This window comes from Orbicella faveolata, unplaced genomic scaffold (genome assembly GCF_042242905.1).
Source record: "Orbicella faveolata isolate gen_17 unplaced genomic scaffold, um_ofav_v1 contig_48, whole genome shotgun sequence".
In the NCBI taxonomy this organism is placed as follows: Eukaryota; Metazoa; Cnidaria; class Anthozoa; order Scleractinia; family Merulinidae; genus Orbicella; species Orbicella faveolata.
In genome coordinates, this window is record NW_028301578.1 from 6,757,430 (window position 1) to 6,779,060 (window position 21,631).

Consider the following 21,631-nt stretch of genomic DNA (forward strand, 5'->3'; position numbering starts at 1 on the left):
ATAATTTTTTCGTTTCGCTCCTTGTTAAAAATGATTCTTATTGTTTTTACGTTAAAAAATTGATAGATTTTAAGGTTTCTTTGTTGGGTTTTCAAGAAACTGGAGTAAATTCAACATGACAGGTGACGAGTGAAGCCAAAATAACTTACCGGCCAGGGGAGGGAGGGGGACGAAGTGGCACACAATAGAAGATGTGGAACACTCATGACGTAATTTGTTGTGGTTTCACAACACCGCTGTGGAAATGGCGGTCGAGCCGAGTGCTTCCCCCATGTTGTCAACTGCTTTCTTGCACAATTGCGTCTCAAAACTAGAAGATGGCAGCTCTGAAGACAACAATAAATCGCCACATCTATCAAGGAAGTCTCTGAACGAACTAGAAAGTTCTGAAAAGAGTGGAATTCCATTAAATACTGCTTGGACGTTATGGCATGACAAGTGAGTATCGTCTCCGCCAAAAAAATATTTTTATGCTATAAACTTGTGCTCCTCACCTTAAGCGGTGATTATTTATTTCTAGATATGTTCGAGGGGCAACAGCAGCGGAATATGCAGCGAATCTGCGAAAAGTGTACACTGTTCATACAATTCAGGTATTTTTCTTATGTTGAATGTAAGCTAATTCGAACGACAAAGCGAAAATTTCTCGTAACTTGAGCTGTCAAATTTTTGCAGTAAAGTCTATAACCTTACCACACATGGATACTTATTGTCTAAGTGGAGTTTTAAAGTTTTAAACCTCAAGTTTCAAAAGGTCAATGAAATAAGGCAAAACTAAGAGAAACGTAGCTCAAATGTTCGTTTAATCTTAACAATATCTTGATTCCTACAGCCGGTGCTTTGTTTGACAGCAAGGGTGAATTAATGATGAGCTGGTTTGTTTTGAAATGAAAATGACGATTTTCTAGAGGATCGGGCCTCCATAAGGAGTTTTTAATTTCTTTCGCAAATATTTGTGTGATTCGTTTACTGTTTTCAAAGATCTTCAACGTGTAGTGATCAATACTCTTGAGTCTTCTCCACGTCAAAATATAAGATCAAAACAAGAGCTTATCTCGGGCAATAACGCGATTTTTTTGCCTGCGTAGTTAACTTCTAAGTTATAAAAGTTCAAAGGTCGAGAACTAAAACCTAAGTGCATGGTATTTCTATGGCGAAATTTTGAGCACAAAGACTGTGGATTACTGTAGGTACACATGTTAGGCAATGGTACAAATTTGATAATTTGATAATTTGATAATTTAAATACAGTGTAGGTACAATATATTTGATTTTATACTGCAATGATATTCATTTTGTCGATTTCAAATTCTTAGAGTTTCTGGAGTGTCTTCAATAACATACCACTCACGTCATGTCTGGATATGAGAACGAGCTATCACTTTATGAGGGGAGAGAGAAAGCCATTATGGTAAGGAATTAACATAATATTGAAAACATGACAAAGTACATGTACCTTTCAAATGGTTCGTCTTGAAAAATTTAACCCTTTTTTCCTGTTTGTCACTTAGAACTTGTCTTCAACATCTCAAGTGAACATTGTGCATTACAGTACAATTTGGTAATGCGTGATTATATTACCCCTGGACATGTTTTTGTACCCAAACAATTGCAATTTGATTAATATTGCCCAAATTTATGCTATGTTTTATCTGTCTGAGATGAGTTAGCTGTCTGAGCTCCTCTTCATATGAGCCCAGTCAACTGGGCTGGCTCGGTTTCCGAGATCTCGCCTCCCCACTCTTTCCTTGAATTTTTTTTTCGTGAAATTTTGATATGTTCATATGAGAAGCTGGGCTGGCTCAGTTACTGAGATCTCGGTTTTTGCAGCCGAGATCTTGGTAACCGGGATGGAAATTTTTCCATATGAACACTCCAGCCCGGGTGACAGGGACCAAACTTTGTGACAAAATAGCTTTGCTTTCGCAACATACTGTAGCAGCCAAAATATATGGTGTATTTTTTTTGTTTTGTATGTATTTCCACATCAGAGGTACATGTATACAAACTACAATGGAGGACAAAAATCCTTGGAACAGTTATCCAAAACCTTGCTTCCACATCCTTAAGTTATCAAATAATCAGACGTAGCATAATATGAACTTCTCTAACCACGTGGATACCGAGAATGGCCCTCCCCTCCCCCTCCAAACAATGTTGGGATGACGAAACACTTGCAGGACATGTGAAAGTGTACAGGGCTGCACAAACTACAACATTGCTTGGGGGTGAGGAGGAAAGGAGGAGAAATATAATTAAGGCATAGCGTGTTAATTGTCCTAAGAGTTTTGTCCCCAATTGTAGCTTTATTAGTAAAGTTACTTGTAATAGTCCACAAAGCTACATGTATGGCAGTCGCGAATGATACAAGTTTATGTTCCACCATTTTGGTTTTGTTTCTTGAATTTCATTCAGGTCGACTGGGCTGAAATCTCCCATATGAACAGACCATAAAATTTGTCCCAGTAGCTGAGCCAGCCTGGTTACCAGGCTCATGCGAAGAGGCCCTGAGGTGGATAATTCATCTGCTTGAGACAGATATTGTTCTTTGACAGATTTATCTGTCAGTACATATTCAAGACGTACGTACTGACAGATGAAACAACCAAAGACGAATTTTGCCACATGTAATTTGTCTAAAAACTGGGTTATACCTAGACAGATTTAAGGTGCTTCCATCTGATGGATAAATTGTCTCCTAACATAAATTTAGTATCAGATAATTTGTCTCTTAGTATAAAAAGGGCCATTCCACGTTGTCAAGTGTACATGATTGTATACACTACAAAGGATGTGGAGTGGGAGGAACAGCAGTGAAGAATTGTGTCTAAAATGCCTTAGGTGGAGCCTCTGTGATCTGTGTCCTTTCCAAACTTACTGTAGATTCATGGATAATTTTTTTTAAAAATTTTTTTCTTAGTCCCACACTAGAAATTGATTTTTAGATGGTAGCTAATTATTGAATCTCATTCTTAAATGATCCAACAGAACGTCTAGTTATAAGCTGTCCAGTCTTTTCCCCCTTTGGTATATTACACTTAAGATTAGTAAAGTCATCCATGGATGTACTTTAATCCTAAACTGAATAATATTTCCATGAATAAATAGGGAAGACAAAGAGAATGTTAATGGAGGCTACTGGAAAATGAGGTGCTCCAAGCAAAACACAGTAAGTCATTTGTTTTGAGTTTTTGAGTTGTGAGACTGAGACTTCAAAGTAATTTACATGCAACTGCAACATGTTCAGACTCTAAGAGGGTCTTATTCTAGCTAATTCAGACGTCATTTGTAAAACCAAACAAAAAAATTGGGACTAAAGACTTTCTTAGAATTGTTACAACGTTTGAGACTCCGATCGATACTGACGACAGCTATAGCGGCGCTTGTCCACCGCTAGCTGGACCGCACAAAATCCACGGATAAACACAACTATTTTGCACCAAACTTCTTTAGGAACGCCTTCTTTATTGTTGTATCGTATCGTGAAACTAGAAACAATTGATTTACGAAATTAGGGCCAAGCAAATAGCTTAAGAAATATTCCAGGTAAATCAGACTTACATTATTGCCGGATCTGGCGAGAGTTGACATCAGTAGAACCTTTCCTTCCTTCGATGTGACTAACAGGCAATAGGATGTAATTTCTTTTCCTTCGGAGCACGAGTGCTTGCGAAAACTGATCAAAGGTCCTTTTTTCCTAAATTGTATTGAATTACACAATAGATGTCTACCGCAACACGCGCTCTGTATGGAAACGTGAGACAACTTAAGAGCGCATGACAAGCCACCTAGTGTGACTTTAAAGATTAAACCAAATCAAACAAGGGATAGAAACTTGTGCTATAGGGGCACTTACAACAGCTTTAACAAAAAATCGAGACTGCAAGGTGCACATTTAAACTGCCAAAAAACAAGACTGCGAGACCCATGAATTCAGAAAAATGTTGCAAGACCCCTGATTTTTGAGGACCATTCTTCATCGCTAGCTGAGTAAACACGTTACATTGATGTGCATAGTAACTAAATTTAGTGAGGACATTGGACATCAGTTTTTGTTTTTTTTTTTTCACCACTGAAGTTCTCATCAATTGTTTCTGTCTGAATTTTGACATGATGGCAAATTTGAAATCTAAGCTTGAGTTTTGCAGGCTAAGGAACATTGTACATGACATCTTGATGCAGAACATTTTGGAATGAGTACACTGTAATTGCATTTTAAATTACATTTGGAATTAATTTTATTCTAGTCAGGAATTTTTATGAATTTTAGTAATTTTCAAAGTTACTCAACTCTGTTTTTTTTTTCCTGTGTACATAGGATAAGGTCTGGAAAGAATTGCTTTTGGCAGCCATTGGTGAACAATTTGTTGGCAGCGTAAGAGAAGGTATTAGTACTTCCTAAATTATGGTTGCATTTTTATTACTATATGTAAGTAAACACAACTTATTTTGGCCCTGGTAAGAATGAACTCTCTAAGAAATCGCAAGTTGACTTGTCTAATAATCAAACTGAATAGTATGTACATAGATTATTGACTGTTAATAAATTTACATTAAATAAATGGAAAATTGTCCACTAAAATCAACAACTGTTTAAATTACAGATGACGAGGTGTGTGGCATAAGTGTCAGTGTGCGTGACAGAGATGACATCATTCAAATCTGGAATTCAAATGCGAAGGCTGTTGAGGATGCAACAGTAAGAAATTTTCTATGATTAATTTTAATTGTTATTAATAACATTATTGCTTTAATTTAGAACTATGTGCTAAACAAATGTTAAGAAAATGTAACCTATGTAGTGCATGTATGTAAGCTGTAAGTACTTGACAATGATGCAGAAACCTTTAGGGAAAAAAGTTTGAATTTAAACTTACAGTGCTGTAGAGCTAATGTAGAGCTGACAACTGTTAATTTGTCCTTACAAGATAGGGTTCCGGAACAGAAGGGTGGGGTGCAAATTGAAAACATGAAAATGTGCTCCCCTTGTCTCCTCCTCCCCTATGGATATCAGCCACTGCTTTCTTCTGTTAATCCCACATTCAAGTAAATCAAGAAATTCTTACCTTTATGCAACTGGAGCATCATACTTTACTTAACATGATTATGTACTTTACATAAGCACATAGTGCACGCAGAACATTTTACCTATATTGTACAATTGTATACTTTGCAATTTGTGAGTATGAAACACCTTAACACGCATAACATGTACAGGCCTACATGTATGTGCATCTTGGTGCTACAGCTGGAGATCTACATTGTTGCACAGTTCTGTATGCTGCAAGAACACCATGGCTTTCTTGTAATTTACATTTTGGAAAAACAAACAAACAAACCAACAAGAACAAAATAAAACAAAACAGAAGCAAACGTTGCAAATTAAATCAAAGGGAAGCAGCTGTACATGTATACATGTGTCTGCTTGCTTAAATATTTCACATCTTTTGTCGTTTTTCTTTCTCAAACAGGTTTTAGACAAAGTGAGGGACCTGCTAAGAGATGTTGACTTGTTTGATGATTTCTACAAATGTGAGTTTATGGTAATTAGCTAGGAACAAGCAGACTTTATTGCATGCATTATCAAATACATGACTTCTATATTTCAATCATTTACATGGTCCTGAAGAGACCAAAATTCTTGTTACTAATAATTATAATAAATTATATTTAGTTAATACCTCAAAGGTTGTCGTACTATAATTTAATATGGGCTGACTTCCAGCCTGCAACTTACAGTCTATGCGGAGAAGAATACAATTATATTTTTAATTATTAAGGGTACATGTACATGTAGTCTTCCCTTCCCTCCCCTTCCCTTCCCTTCCCTTCCCTTCCCTTCCATTCCCTTCCTTCCCTTCCCTTCTGTTTCCTTCCCTTCCATTCTCTTCTGTTCCCTTCCTTCTTTCTTTCTTTCTTTCTTTCTTTCTTTTTTCTTTCTTTCTTTCTTTCTTTCTTTCTTTCTTTCTTTCTTTCTTTCTTTCTTTCTTTCTTTCTTTCTTTCTTTCTTTCTTTCTTTCTTTCTTTCTTTCTCTCTTTCTCTTTTACCAGTTTTGACAATTGTTACATCCATTTCTTAATTTATTGAATGTACATAGAGTAACTGATGCTCCCTTCTTCCAGCTCACCAAGCCCATGATGCCTTTGAGGGGGTCCGGCCTAGACCAACAAAGCCTCCAGGATTTCCATTTTTGAAAGAATGACACAGATCATTTCCTGCATGTATGAAGTTCTTCTTAGAGCAGACCATGAGGGCATTTTTGGCAATGACTCTAGAGCAAATACTGCCGAATTTGTGCATGTGTGTTTTGTTCAATTACCATCTGAGGAATAGCTGAACAGTGTTAGTGGAGCTGCAGCAAAGCTTTGAGATGCCTTACATCAGCTGTCCTCAGAGTCCCTCCATGGTTGATCATGATGCAAACACAGTTGAGCAAATTCAGCAAGGTCCATACATGTATACAGCAGCAGTCTCCATATACAGTAGCTGGCCAACGTGTGACTGATTTTGCTGCTTTGGGTTTTTTTCATGGTGCAACATGAAAGCCTAAAGTTGGAGAGAAGATTCCACAGAGTGGCCAGCAATGAAATCATATCAAGTCACTTATAGAATCAAAGTGCAATTAAGACCAGAAGGATAACATCCATGATTTTAGATATAGTTTCAAAGATTCTAGTCTAGACAGCCAAACTCTGTAAACCTCAAAAGTACCCATTTCCAAGTCTGTTCTAGTCTGCAATAGAGGGATTCAGCTAACATGTTTGTATCCTACACAATTCAAATCATGTGATGATTCTTTTGGGTTGTTACAATCTGCTTGGACACACTCCCAATCAGCTTCATGCAATCAGTTGCATGGTGTAGCAAATTGTACAGATGTAACCCCCCAAATGAATCATTGGGGTCTGAATCGGGTGGCAATTAACGATGTAAACACATTATCCGAATTTGCCTATATAGTGGTGTGGCCATTTTATCTGAAATGATAATCATGTTTTATCAGTGTTACTTTAATTATGATGATGCCTAGCAATTTCTCTGAAAAAAACTACCTCACTCAGGAAGCCTTTTTAGGTTTTACCGTCAGCAAGCAGTTTACTACTGCTATATCCTTTGGTACTATTGCACATAATTAATATGCACATGAATTTCGACCAATAAGAGGGGAATGGAGTAATTGAACAGTATGTAATTAGGTGTACACATGTATGTATGTGTTTGTATTTTTTGTTTTATTATTATAATTATTATTTTTATTTTTTTTTTTTTTTACAGACAGAGCTGATAGAACAACTTCCCATGTAGATGATAATTTTATTTTTCAGGGCTCATTTCTGCAAGATTTAGAATCAGGATATGGTAGTGTCAACTTTTGAATTCAGTTTTGCATACCATTGAGTGATTATTTCTCTCAATTATTTTTGTTAACCTTACCCACTTGTATTTAATTTGGAATACTCTCAAACATTGACTGAAAAATTGTGTAATTCTGGGAAATGTCCATATACCCACTGCATGGAAGGTTATTAGAACGTCTGAGGCAGATGAGGCTCAAAAGCCTTTTTTTTAAGGAAAGTGGGAATTAAGCTAGAGTGGGGAGAAGTTTTTAAACCAATTCTGTAGGAGAGGAATGGGTGTTGCGTGGAACAACATATATACTTTTAAATTTTGACGTAAACAAGGACCTTGGTTAACAGTAGTCCTGCTGTAAATGAATAACATATTTATTTACCAGTTATGTAGTAAAAGTGGGACCTAAGGGGCTATAACAAACTTTTTGCATGGGGAATATGTAAAGGGAAAAAATGTAGATAAGATCGTTTGGATTGCAGGGGGTGGTTTATATGACTCGTGACGTGGAATAATGCTGAATCCAGAAAACAAATACAATTAAGCGCGATTTTTAAATGTAGTTTCATTGACATGTATTTTTTTAGAACAATTTTTTTATGTTTTGGAGGGAAAGGGGTGTGGTTAAAGAGGGGTTGATGGGGCAGGAGAATATAGAAGATTACAGGACAGGGTTGTAGCAAAGAAACCCTTCTAATGTAGCCCCCCCTCCCCCCCCCCCCCCCCAAAAAAGACTGAACACATTTGCTACTCAAAAATCAAAATCGAAGTGGAACATAAAAGGACACAAAATGTCTTCATCCAGAATGCAGAATTTCTTTATTAACAGTGGGTTTTAAATATGGCATGGGTTTAATGTATGTTTACCAGCAAATTGTGCGTGAATGTGTTCAGTGACTGGATGGTCGATAAAGGGCTAAACTTAAAGGTGGCCAGGAATTATCAATGAGCTCATCAGGTTTAAATAGGTATATAGGTCCAAAGTTCCTACCCCTCTTTTGCGTGGCTGTCCTTACTCCCACCCTCTGTGCCCCATCTTCTATACCCCGCCATCGTTATTTTTACCCATATTATTTACATTTTGACTGAAAATTCCACAGATTCCATATAGCACTTATTTAAAAGCTCTTCTTGCTCGAAGTAAATAAAGATAGCAACATTTTAAGAAACTTGATAAGTAACAATTTACTCAACATAGGTAAATAATTAAACTCAATTAAACATTTTAGAGCAGTTTTCATTTAAGTGTAGAAAAGTAATTGTTTTTTTTTAACACTACACTACAGGAATAGCTTAAGAGAAAACGCGCGCCACGTTTTCATCCAATCAGAAGTAAAACCAAAACCAATCACAACTCGCTCGCACACGGTTTTCCGCTCTTCGTGTCAGCTACATGTATGTCATTACTTCGAGTTTTGATTGGTTCACTGTATTGTCTGTGTCCCTTGCGAAAGCATAGAGTGATTTCTTGGTGTTTGGTTTTCTTACACTCACTAACAGCTCTTAAGATTACATTACTCGTGGACTTATTTAGTTATTTCTTCTTTTAAGACTATTGATTGCTGTATCTAATGTATATCACACCAATCAGATTGGAGCTATTATGAACAACCAATCAAATTGGTGCTTATAAAGGTGAATCTTTGTGTGAGGAGATTTCATCCATTTGAGACCACCATCTTGTTTTCCCATAAATAAAAGCAGTTATTATTGGATAAGCGTTATTTCGAAATTTCCGAAGCTGCGTACATAAAGGTTAGACCGACGACTTTCTGGGTGGGTTCAGATATGAGGATTTACTTAGTAAATAGCAAGCGATTAAGCCTTTGCAGAAGCATATTATCTAGAACCCTAGGTGATATGCTTCTGGCCGTTGGTTTTGACATTACATGAACTTTCGAATAAAACGCGTCCTACCAGCTTGACAACTCCAGACTTCGTAATTGATTTTAGCACCACTGTGAGATATGGCTTAATCAAGTAGCATTTACATTTACGGTAATATTGTAGTCTCTTGGAATCGATACCAAACAGCGCTCTTGTTTATTCGCCCGCACCCTCGACCCTCAACATTTTACCCTCGAACCTCGACCCTCGACAAAAAACTACACTCCATTTTTTTCCTAGTGGGATGAAAATGAATCGTTTCTTTCGACTTCTGTTTTTTTCTCAGACTCCTTGCTTTATTCGGGTTATATCCAGCTTAGGCCCTGTCCACAATGACCAGGCCGGAGAAATTTGAAAACGAAATTTTCACTTTGAAAACGCATCAAACGTTTCCCGTCCACACTACGTGGGATAAATTTGAAAACTGAAACAATGATCGGTCATTTTGGATTTGTGTTTGAGGAAAGATCACATGATTATCGTGACGTCATCGTTTTCGCAAAACTCTGATTTCAAAATGTCTTCGGTCCACACTGAAACGCGAAGCCGGCTGCGTTTTCAATTTCGAAAAGCTCCGTTTTCGTGATGGATTAGTGTGGAAGGTAGGCCTATATACCCGTAGAAATAAAGCTTCTCCGGCGTTGAGTGGTTCGTTTTATTCTTTCTGTATAAGTGGAAAGTGTTCTTTAAGATAACTAAAGTACATTAAGTCTTTTGGGTATCTTGCTCAGTATAGATCAAAGTTTGGAGGTAAAGTTTGAGACTGTCAAGATGCCCTGTTGAACCAGCTCACGTGACTAAATATGACTTAATTTGAACTGATTATCAGCGTCGCAGCTAATTTTCATTATTCCTTGTCGCAACACGGAAACTCGAGAAGCAATGGAAAACTCCACAGGAATTACAGATCACAAGAAGACCATTCAGCTGCTTCTTTGCACAGCACATTCATCAGGAAGACAATTGACGTTTCTTTCTGCTGTAAACGTTTTCGTTTCCATTGCTGCTATCCTTGGCAATACGCTGATCTTAGTCGCGTTGCACAAGGAGACTTCCCTTCATCCGCCATCAAAACATCTGTACCGCTGCCTCGCAACCACTGATCTGTTGGTAGGCCTCATATTAGAGCCAAGCCTTGCTGCATACTACGTGCTCTTGGCAACCGAACAACGGTCGAGTAATTTTTGTTTTTACTTCGCAACTATTGCTGCAGTTAGTTTTACAACTCTGTCTGCAGTTTCTTTGCTAACTATGACCGCAATAAGTGTGGACAGACTTCTCGCTCTGTCGTTGGGATTGAGATACAGACAAATTGTAACCTTACGGCGAGTTCGAGCGTTAATTACTTCCTTTTGGATTGTAAGCCTTGGTTTTGCTGTAATGATGATATGGGAATTCTCGATTGGAAAAAGCTATAACTACACATTGATATTAGTTTGCATCTTGGTCTCACTCTTTTGTTATTTGAAAATTTTATTCACGCTTCGCCAAAATCAAATTCAAGCTCAGCAACCGCAAGGACAGCCCAACGGTGGAGAAATTCCCTTCAATATTGCAAGATACAGAAAAACAGTGACTACTGCAATTTGGGTAGAAGTTACATTAATAGCTTGCTATATGCCATACAGTATAGCCATAGCTATAATTACGATTCATGGATCATCTCCATTTCTTGATGCCATTTGGGAATCCGCAGCATCTCTTCTTTCTTTAAATTCATCTCTCAACCCAATTCTTTATTGCTGGAAGATCAAGGAAGTGAAACAAGAAGTGAAGAACACGATCAGACAGGTTTTGTGTTTGTCAAACTAGTTAGGCTTAAAATTAACATTTTTTATCGCCACCCCCTATATTACCAGGGGTATTACATATTTTGACAACCCGATGACAGGTTTTGTGAATCGTATTAACATAGCTGATCAGAGCATAGATCGTAATAAGAAACTTCCAGCCAACTTGGTAGGAAAAAGTCGCTGTGATACTGTTGAGTCTGTCAAAGCAAAACTATCCGATGCTATGGTGATGCGGTGTTTGCTCGATGGCTGCGAAACCCGGGCAAAGCTTGTCAAGGAAGGAATCGAGAGAAGTGTAAACGGTAATTGTAGACTTTGTTGTTGTCCGCTCAAGATCAAATTCGGAAAATTTAATCAGTTCCATTCAAAACCTTTTCAAGGTCTCTCAGCGTGAAGGATTTCAAAATGACACTTTGTCAAAAATCTGAAATTGGTCTAGAAATAGAAAAATCAGACACGTCATCTGATCGTGTGTGCCATGCCTGTGTTCGTAAAATAAGAAACGCTTTTAAACTTCATAATTTCATCTACTCGAGCCTGCAGAAAGTGAAGCAAGCCGCGATCGAAGTCCTCAAACAACAAAAGAACATAAAACATCAGACGACGATTCCATTGCTGTGAATTAAAGTAAGTTCAGCGATAATATTTATGACATTTGGTCGTCGATGATGCTCTTTAACAGCAAAATAACAACGAGACTGGTTCTCGTAGACGACAATTCTTGTTTGGTGAGCGCAAACAGTGAAACACGGTAAAAACCATGCTTTGGCCAAAGCCTGTTGGGAAAACGGCCATCACATCTCTCCCTGAGGCAATTTTTTTACGGCTATTTCTTTCCCCAATATAGATGAAAGAGGCCTGTATTTTTACAAGTTGTACAATATTCAAAAGAGCCCGGAAGGCGAATCCAAAGTCGAACGAGTAAATTATTCAGCGGCCATAGTCCAGAAAACAAGATCTGACATAGCTGTATCGATGTTTGTGTAATTGTGGACGACTTTTGGTAAGGTGTCTCCTCCCAGTCAGACGAGACAGCGCTTTTATATGGAATCACCCGCCTTTGAACACCGCATTTAATGTCATAATGTACTGATATCTGCTTGCTTCTTGATGTCTGCTTGCTTAGAAAGGATTGATTTTGCAACTTTGTAATAACTGAGTTCATATAGTTGGAAAAGAAAAGTGCAAGTGGTACTTTCCGAAATTGTTTTCCTTTCACTCAGATGGCCTTCTTAATAGAGAGAGCAACTGTCAATTTGGCCATGTTTAAAATAGTGTGTGCCTTTCATTCGCGCATCTACATTCTCCAGTGAAGCATTTTATCCGTCCCTCGTCACAAGACAGGTAGATTGAGTAATCTCAACTGCTAACGGCATGATGCTCTGTAAAAAAATGATGAGCTAGTTATTCCTATTTTACCTGCTATTCTAACATCCCGCAATCATGTAAGATGAAAAATTGCCTGAGAAATCTATTACTTCTCCTCCAAAAGACCATGTTAAAAAGTCAAACATGCACTGGGCCTATTTTATTTCACATTTCTTTAAGAGGGAAGTTTTGCTCGGGTCAGATGCCAGGTGAAATGTGTCACAGAAGAATGTAAATGCGAGGTAATTAAATTAATAATTAAATTAATAATTACAGTAGTCAATTTAACTTCTGTCTTTTGTCTGAGAAACTGAAAGCGAATTCGTGACGAGGTGTTTTAAAACATAAATAGCGTTTTCAGACATTTACCGTTTCCATGGTAACGTCCAGAAGTGATGACATTCTGCTCATCGATGTTTAGGCCAGTTGACATGCACCTCTTTAAAACGTCTATTTTGATTCGATCTTGTTAATTTGCACCTCTTTTGTTCTTATTAATGCTAGGGGCACAGTGTTTGTGTTGTTAACCTATACTGTTTCGTGAAACTGTAAACTAGCATCAACAGAAAAAGAATGGTGGTAATGCGCCGAAAATGGAAAGCCAATTGCCAATTGCCAATTGCCAATGTGGCTTGTGCAAAGACTTATGCTGAATACGCTCAGTAGATGAACTACGTAACCCTATAATATTCAGTAGGTACGCATTCTAAAGCAGAATTACTCCCAGATAAAACTATAGCCGAGCCTAAATAAGGAATAGCTATCTAGCCTGATGTTTACGAAATATCTCATGTTCAAAAAATTACATTCGTGCAGTAGCTGTACTGTCTTGAGCCCCACACATACCTTGGTACATAATAGAACCGCATCAGTAGTCTACCGATGCATCCCAGAAAAGATGCTGGAAACTGTTGACAGCAACCTAAACTAACTTCATTTGACTGAAATTGTAAATTAAAAGGAAATTCCCCACTAGCAGGAAAATAGCCTGTGCATATTCGCCGTCTTCCCTCCAAAAAATTGAGAGAAGGGAGCGCATGTGCACAAGCTACAGGAAAAGAATTCCATTAGAATTCGTCAATGAGCTAGTCAATGATTTATATTATGAGTAATGAGTAAATTCATATGGTGCAAGAAAGAAAGCTGCAACTACTTATTCCGGAAATTATTTGCCTTTTACAGATGGTAGGTACATTCCCGGTCTTAGAAAATCAATTATACACACTGTTTTGCTCTGAATAAACTTCGCGAATATAATGAGAACGCCTAATGGTTTGAAGGCTCGTCGTCATAGTGCATGAGGTAGAGTCCAAAGTACAAACGCAGTTCTTTACGAAATTGTACACATTTCAACTTCGAGTGGATCGTAATCCTGCAATGCAAACTAAAATATGTAGCAAAAATTATTGTCGGAAGCGCAGCTTCCAGATACGAAATAATATTTTTCGTTATGTGAACGAAGTTGACCGGTAGACTTGCGGTTTGATTCATTTGGTCCCAGCAATCTTGACCGGTTACCGACAGCAAATTGTGGGCTTTTTTCCGAAAGGACTGTCTTCTTGATACCCGTGAATGGGTTGGACAGCGCGAATTCGAAAACTTATAGGTTTCGACCCTCGAACAGATTCGCAAAGGACCTCATCCTGCCATCCAAATTGATCACAAAGAACCCGCCAGTGGAGAAGAACCAAGTTGACTTGGTAGCAATGTGTTCGTAAGACGCACACCACCTTATTGATAGGAACATCTGTGTGACTGGTCAACTGGAACTAATGGTTGTCCCCTCGCTTTTGCAGCCGTGGGTATAGGTTAAATATATCTTTAGGCAAGGAAAAACTAGCTTGAATCGCCTTTTCTGTCAATGCTATCAAGTTCTGGCACATCAGTCATTCCTAAGCTTTCTCTGAATTCCTCGACCACCGTACCTCACAAAATGGGAGGAGCAAATTTCCCTTTGGGCGAGTGAGAAGATTTTCATGCACTCAAATCGAATGGGAGCTTTAAAATCGCTACAGGCCAAAATTTAAGCTTGTTCTTTTGTTTACGTTTTGAATTCATGCTCAGTTAACACCAAAACATGACATAACAGTCATACTGAAGAAAAATCTTACCGAACGAATCAAGTTTATTTTACATATATATATATTTTAATTAACGTATTTTAATGTAGAAGTATACACAACCCCACAAACTTTGCAGCTTTGATTCTTATCTTGTTAAAATAAAACTTGAGTAACATTGTCATTAAATCCATTCGACATGGTTCATTACAATCAAGTCAAAAAAGAAACAATTGTTCTCTGACGTTACAAGCAAACTTCTTGGTTGAGGGCATAGACTGCGAGCTGTCTCTCTTTTGCTCGAAAATCCGTGGGGAAGAACGCAAAGAAGAACGCAACTCACGCAAGCCGGGTGGGTCGTGAGCTTGCGAGCGTGATATGCAAAGCCACGAGCCGCCCGCGCTACTCGCGGCTTGCGGCTTCTCCGCTCGCATCTCGCATGTCACACTCGTAGTCACAATTGTTTTCCTTTCTTCACTGCGTTCTTCCCTACGGAGTTCCGGGCAAAAGAGAGACTGCTTGCGGTCTAATGAGGACATCAAGATCAACAACATTTAGCTACTCTCGTGGAGTCTAAGAGCCTCTAGGAGAACGATCTTTCCAGGACTGCGGACTTGGTTTTCAGCCTAACTCTGCTCACAAGCCCGTCTCTCTTGTTTGGTTTTATTCCCAGGATGCGACTGAGGGGCCACAAGTTTTCTATCATGAGTACAACGTCTCCAGTTTCAAAGTAACCCCTTTATCTTTGCAGTGATTGCCTTCTCACTTATAGCAATCTAACTCCCAGATACTGATTTTTAAAAGCAAACTCCAACCGAATGCAATAAAACTAATTATAAGCTCACAAGTACGCGTTGCGGGCTTATATTTTTAATTAACTTGCAGCGCACTTCCTTGCTCAGCTTGATGCGACAGACAACCCTCTGATGGAGTTACTGACTAATAAAGGTAATAAGAAATGATATTCTTGAAATTGTCAAGCGATAATTGCGTGCAATATCGGTTTCACATTCAATAACAGGAGATACATTTTCCCTGGATCCCATATCACTAATGACACAAGAGCGTAAGTATTACAAGTACTAGTTATCTAAACACAACCCACTCTCGTCAGCTAAACATAATTAGATATTTTGGTTGCGAGATCACCTTTATACATATCCCCTAATTAATCAAATCGTGTATTCTTTGGCCTTAGACTTAACTAAACCAAGGCCCTGGCCGCAGCGGAACTAATCATTTTTCAAAAGTTTTTCTATGCACACAGCCTCTTTGGTTAACACGGACATCGCCATTTCCGTATCACTTTTTGCCTTTCTACATTAGTGCGTTTTGCCTTGAAGGCGTACACTTTTTGAAGTGTTTTTGTTTCTCTACGCTTAACCATGCTCTCGGCGTTATCTGTATGGTGTCATTTTTAGCACTCATTTGCAAAGCTTCGATTTCAGTTAGCCTCCATTTGGATGTGTAATCGAAATACTCTGTATTCTATCACGAAAAAGGATTAGCTTTTTTCTACCTTTTCGATGTAGACAACAGGCTATTTAATTGTGTAGTTAATCAAACGAGAACATATCATTGTGGAAGGTTCCCACTGTGAAACGCATCTCGTTGAATAAATTAATTCGCCAGGCATAACACCTGTCTTACAGTTACCTTTACCGCTTGCCTAACGTCTTTGATCTTCCAGCAATAAAGAAGCGGGTTTAAAGACGAACTTAAGAAAACAAGAATTCCTGCTAATCCCCAAAAGACCATTAATAGTGTATAGTACTGTAACTATTAAATGGGGTATATAGCATATAACTAATGATATCAGGACCCAAACCGCAATAGATACCGTTTTCCTATATCGTTTCAGGTTCAGTGATGCACCTTCATTCGATTGCCTTCGGTGAACGTGTTCTTGTACTTCGGCTACATGATGGCGAAGGGTCAAGAATATTTTCGAGTAGCAAAGAGCTGACACCAGAAGGCAAAGTGATTGTAAAGTGTACCCGTAGATTTTTGCCGCATCGTACTCCCAAAACAGTATCAGCGCATAAGCAATGCTGGGAATCCAAACGCAGAAAGCTATTGCTTTGACGCGCCTTAAAGTCACAACTTGCCTGTATCTCAAACCTAACATCAGAGCGAGAAGTCTGTCCACACTTATTGCCGTCAGTATTTCCAGCGACACAGTTGTCAGAACTGTAAAACTGGCTGCACCAACACCTGCAGAGTATATACAGAGGTCCATCCATCGGCCCGACTCTTCATGCACATTCCACATCATAAAATGCACAGCACCGGCTACCCCCACAATAAGACCAACAAGAAGATCAGTGACTGCGAGGCAACTGTACAGAAGTTTGGAAGGCGGATAAAGAGAAGACACTTTTCGTAGCGCAAGTAGTATCAAGGCATTCCCTGACACTGTAGCAATTGAGAGGACAATGTAGATGACCCAAAAGAAAAGTGTTAGCTTTTTAGATATGTTATCAGAGCAAAACAAAAACTGTATCCTTTCGCTATAGTCTGCGTCCATGGTCGCTGTGTAGTTCTCTCTGCAATTTTCCAACTGCGCCGTGCTGACAAATGCGATCGTTTGACCTTGATGAACAGTTAGTTGGCTTTCCTGAAGTACAGAAAATGGTCTTCTCAATCAAATGATGCCGGAAAGGAAACAAGCATGGACGTTGCAAATGGCTTTAGCAAAGCTCCGACTAGCAGTTTACGACTGGTAGAATCGTTTGGAGCTTCGAGACCTGAAAATAGGTTTGAACAGATTGAAAAGAGAATTCATAGCAGCATTGTGGGTAGCACTAAATCGAAACGTTAGCTACACAGCCTGATGTAAAAATCTTACTGCGCTCCTTCGATTAACACTACAGCAATAACTTCAGAATTGAAGGCGACCCGACGATGTCAATTTTCAAGCCAGATGTCTTGATATTTAACATTTGCAAATGAAAAGTAAAACTGGAAATTTATGTCATCTACAGGAGCCGGAGTTAATTATTTCACACCAGTGATAACCCAGAAGCGAAAACGTGACGTATGCATTAAGTTTTAAAATGATAGTTTAAACAAACCTTTGAAAGTTCTTCATAATTCCATCTTGATAATTCAAACAAAAGCAGCATTAAAGATAAATGGATACACAGAAAGTTAATAAGCTTAGTCAGTTCTATGATGAGTTACTTCCTTTACGAAAAATTCCGCTTTACTTGATCGCTTTTTTTTCTGTTTTTTTTTTTTTTTTTTTTTTTTACCTTTTGGAAATCAAAGAAACACGAAAAGCGACAAAAATTCTTAAACAGAGTATATCTTAGCCTTCAATTTCTGTCAAAGTCCATTGATCAGCCGCTTGGAGTATTGGACTGAGCATTTATATTCAGTGCACGTACATCAAATAATATTGCTGAAACAAAATGCAAATACTGTCAGGAGGCTACTCTACTTAATTGCAACTGAGGAAAACATCACCAGCCAAGACACCATATCGAGTGAACGTGACAATTTCCTTTCAAGCATGCATGTCAAATACCACTTCTCGATGCATGGGATTTTCTACGTTTCGCTTTTTATTTTTCTATTTTTTTCCTGTCAATTAAAGACCAATAACATCATTAGGTATACAGAAAGAATGTTTGAAATTGTTAGTCGCTCATCTTGATTTGATTTGTTTTTGCCTCACACAACCTCACCAATATGGCAGACTGAGCATGTATAACGCATTAACTAGATTTAATAGCCCAAAATATCTGAGTGAAGGATTGGGATAACGATAAATGTTGTGGGAAGACGAGCCGCTGGCAAGTTCTTCTGCAGCTCTTCTGTCGAAAGCTTTCATAAACGTCTTTTACTTCTTTTAGTTAACATACAACCTTTTTTCTTATGTCTTTATTAAAATGAAGAGGGAAGTGATTGTCAACACCATTTAGTTAGCTATATTCACAAGAGACAATTTTGGAAGCCCTAAGACCTGTGGAGGTTGTACCCATTATCCTAAAAACCGTCAAAGTTAAGGCCACCAAATTAACAAAACATGATGCACACATCAATTCTACTAACAGAAGATAATTTGGTGTCATCACATCGCAAAGTGACGTCACTACTCTGTTACTCATTTGGATTTTGGCCAAGCCTTATCATTACTTCCATTACATTTCATGTGAATACTTAACCACTAGACTTTAACGACGACGTGTTTGGTAAATTTATGATGTCCTTTGACACTACGGTTGCCCCAGATGATGAAGGAACAGCTACGGAAAGTTTCAGCTCCTTTAGGTAAATCGTCTTTTTAAAATATTGAAAAAAGCTTAAAGGGGGGGGGGGGGGGGGAGGCATCCACCTCCCTCCCCTCCTCACATTGTACGTCCCAGGGTTAAAATTCAATAGTATACTGACATGCGTATACCAGGATTTTGTGCCGGCCACATTCGCTGATCAAAAAAATGATAAAATCGCATTGAAACTGATATAACCAAAAATAAAACTATTTTCTAGGCTAGATTAAAGCACTTTCAACGGTTAAGTTCTTGTGTGATAAAATAAATTGACCGAGGAATGAACAACACTGATGTATTTGCTTCAAAATAGCACCACAATATGTGTTGAAGTAATATAATGCACGTTTTTGAACCATGGACGTTTAGTCGATTTTCACAAATTCAACGATAAAGAGAGTGAACCGAAGAAAAAGTTGCGTTACTGTTTCACGGATTACGATATTCTGAAAATTTATGTTCTCCATTGTTTTAACCAGGATGGAAAAGTGTAAAGTCAGAAGCAAAGTTGGAAAATACCAGCAACTAAATAAACTTATCGCTGTGGAAATTTATGCAGTTTAGGAAATCTGTGTTGAATAGAATTCGAGTTTATCCCCCGATTTGGAGTTTTTCTGCTGATCGTTTCCTTGGAAATATCAACGCCTTAATAAACAGCTTAATTTTATTTAATGGATTGCTGCTTAATTGATAAGGTACAAGAAGCACAACCATAAATTAAACGGAAAATGCTAAGAATTATATTGATTGATTTTAATTTTTAGGAGGTTAGTTTTTTACTTGTATATAAAGTTTTTACAACATAAATACTAAAATAAATTTAAATCACAATTTATTGAACATATGAAATAAATTTCAGTTAATCAACAACTCTTGTTCCTATTTTGAGCTATGTGCCTTGCTAATCATCCGTTCATCAACCTTGGATGGCCTCACGTGAGAATCCTGAAAACCAGCCAATCAGAGTGAACTTTAGCATCTTGATACGTGCTTGCTAAATTTGGCCAGTGTCTTTTGCTCTCACACGAGATAGACTACAGTGCGACATTTTGTCCAGAATATTTTCTATTCGCATATTCCCTGTTCTACTTCGCCCGTCTTCTGGAAAGCGGTAAACCCAGCCAGAATCTAGCCGGCGCAATCGCGGGGCTCATTGATCTTGCATTCTGCGAGGTGTTTTGAATACATTATAAACCAAACAGGTCTTGACAACATGCCACCGACTCGCCGAGCAAGGAACACTTCCACGTTGGCCGACCCCGGTCATTTACCTGCAGACCTCGAACTTGGGAGGCTATATGTTAAAGATTTGCGATCTTTGTGCAGCCGGCTCAACCTCGCAACGACCGGCGGACGTGCTGCCCTGATTAATCGTATCGACGAGGCACGGCAAAACACAGGAAACCTTTCTGGCACTTCGCCCCCTATTCAAGATGGCGGCGAGCACATGGCGAACCAAAATGCTCTTGAACTGCAGTTCCAACAACTCCAGCGTCAAGTCCAAGAGCTACTAGATCGGGAAGCGCCACAAGATGGGCTTTTGTCAGCCACACAACTGACCCAAGTACAATCCATCGTACAAGGGTCATTAAACAAGGCGATGGAAAAAGCCGCATCAGCCGCAGCACAAGCCGCAGTTCGCGCTTTCAGTGGCTCGCCTCCACCAGCTCCCGATCCAGCCACCACCGCAGGAGAATCCTCTGTGGATCTTACAGCAACTTCTTCAGCAGCTTCAGCAGCATCCACAAGCAATAACCTACCCGAATCACAAATATCAAGTCCAAGTCCTGGAAATTGCTCTAGATCTGCAACGGACACAGCAATGGATTCCGTGCACGAGCTGCCGGCCAAACTGGCCAAGGAGATCCTCACCGGTGAGTTCATGGAACTATCTAAATTGCTTCCCAAGAACTTTAACCTTTTAAATCCGTCCCAGGGTGAGCCGCTTACCTTAACTGTGGAAAATTCAGTCATTAAAGTAAATAAGGCCAAAACTACATCAATAACTGACATCTCGGAGTGTACGACGGCGTTTAGTGCCTACATGGGTGTTCTAATAAGCAAGTTCCCACACCGTGCCTCTGAGTTACTAGAATATATGTCTCTCATTCGCTATGCTGCTAGATTCCATAAGGGGTTAGGCTGGTGTGTGTATGACATAAAGTTCCGGCAGAAGGTTGCCACTAACAAGTCATTGAAATGATCAACCATTGACAGTCAATTATGGCTCAAAACCTTCACGGTTGCACCTTCACTTCTAAAGGAAGACATCGGGGTTTTCCAGTCAGGACCCTCATCGTCAAGTACCTCTAGGGGGTCCGAAAAACGTACTTGTCACAACTTCAACAGGGGGGTTCCCTGTGTCAGAACCCCTTGCATCTATGCCCACAAATGTAACAGGTCTGGGTGTGGGAAAGATCACCCCGGGATCAAGTGCCCCACTAACTATGGAACAGAAAAACAATCTTCCCCAAGGGTGGGAAAGTCACCTCCTGAGCACCAAAGCACACGCCACCGAGAAAGGTAGCTTTGGTGGTGTAGTTACTCCTGTCAATGTAGAAAGCTTGCATCAGGCCTTATCCAATCATCCTGATAGGGAATTTGTCAACAAACTGTGTTCAGAGCTGAGGGAGGGGGCTAGGATAGGTTATTCTGGTCCTAGATCCCCACGCTTTTCAAATAACTTACCTACTGCTTATTTAAATCCTGAGGTGGTTACAGCAAATTTAAATGATGAGGTTTTAAAAGGGCGTACCATGGGCCCTTTTTCCACACCCTCTTTTAAAAATTTTCAAGTTTCGCCTATTGGTCTTGTTCCCAAAAAACATTCCGACAAATTCCGAACGATATTTCATTTATCCTACCCTAAGTCTGGGACCTCTAGCATCAATTATTTTA

The 21,631-nt window shown here is 39.0% G+C and overlaps 2 protein-coding genes and 1 pseudogene across 3 annotated transcripts; 2 read left to right on the forward strand and 1 right to left on the reverse strand.

The window, feature by feature from the left end:
• Window positions 1-203: 203 nt before the first annotated feature.
• Window positions 204-9,069, forward strand: LOC110063823 (eukaryotic translation initiation factor 4E type 3-like). 2 transcript variants are annotated; one of them, XM_089280976.1, is made up of 9 exons: window positions 212-438; window positions 521-593; window positions 1,317-1,411; window positions 3,109-3,169; window positions 4,319-4,385; window positions 4,605-4,699; window positions 5,472-5,532; window positions 6,124-6,222; window positions 7,277-9,069. In XM_089280976.1, exons 1-8 carry the CDS (start codon window positions 245-247, stop codon window positions 6,201-6,203), a joined length of 726 nt encoding a protein of 241 aa, XP_089137102.1. In that variant the 5' UTR covers window positions 212-244; the 3' UTR covers window positions 6,204-6,222; window positions 7,277-9,069. The 2 variants fall into 2 exon arrangements, with proteins under 2 accessions (XP_089137103.1, XP_089137102.1); XM_089280977.1 differs by having other exon boundaries at window positions 204-438; window positions 6,124-9,069.
• Window positions 9,070-9,203: 134 nt separating this feature from the next.
• LOC149096209 (melanocyte-stimulating hormone receptor-like) lies at window positions 9,204-11,077 on the forward strand. Its single transcript, XM_089280975.1, has one exon. The coding sequence runs from the start codon at window positions 10,121-10,123 to the stop codon at window positions 11,048-11,050; it is 930 nt and encodes a 309-aa protein (XP_089137101.1). The 5' UTR covers window positions 9,204-10,120; the 3' UTR covers window positions 11,051-11,077.
• Window positions 11,078-14,506: 3,429 nt separating this feature from the next.
• On the reverse strand, window positions 14,507-17,464 carry LOC149096210 (histamine H2 receptor-like; annotated as a pseudogene).
• Between the last annotated feature and the right edge of the window lie 4,167 nt (window positions 17,465-21,631).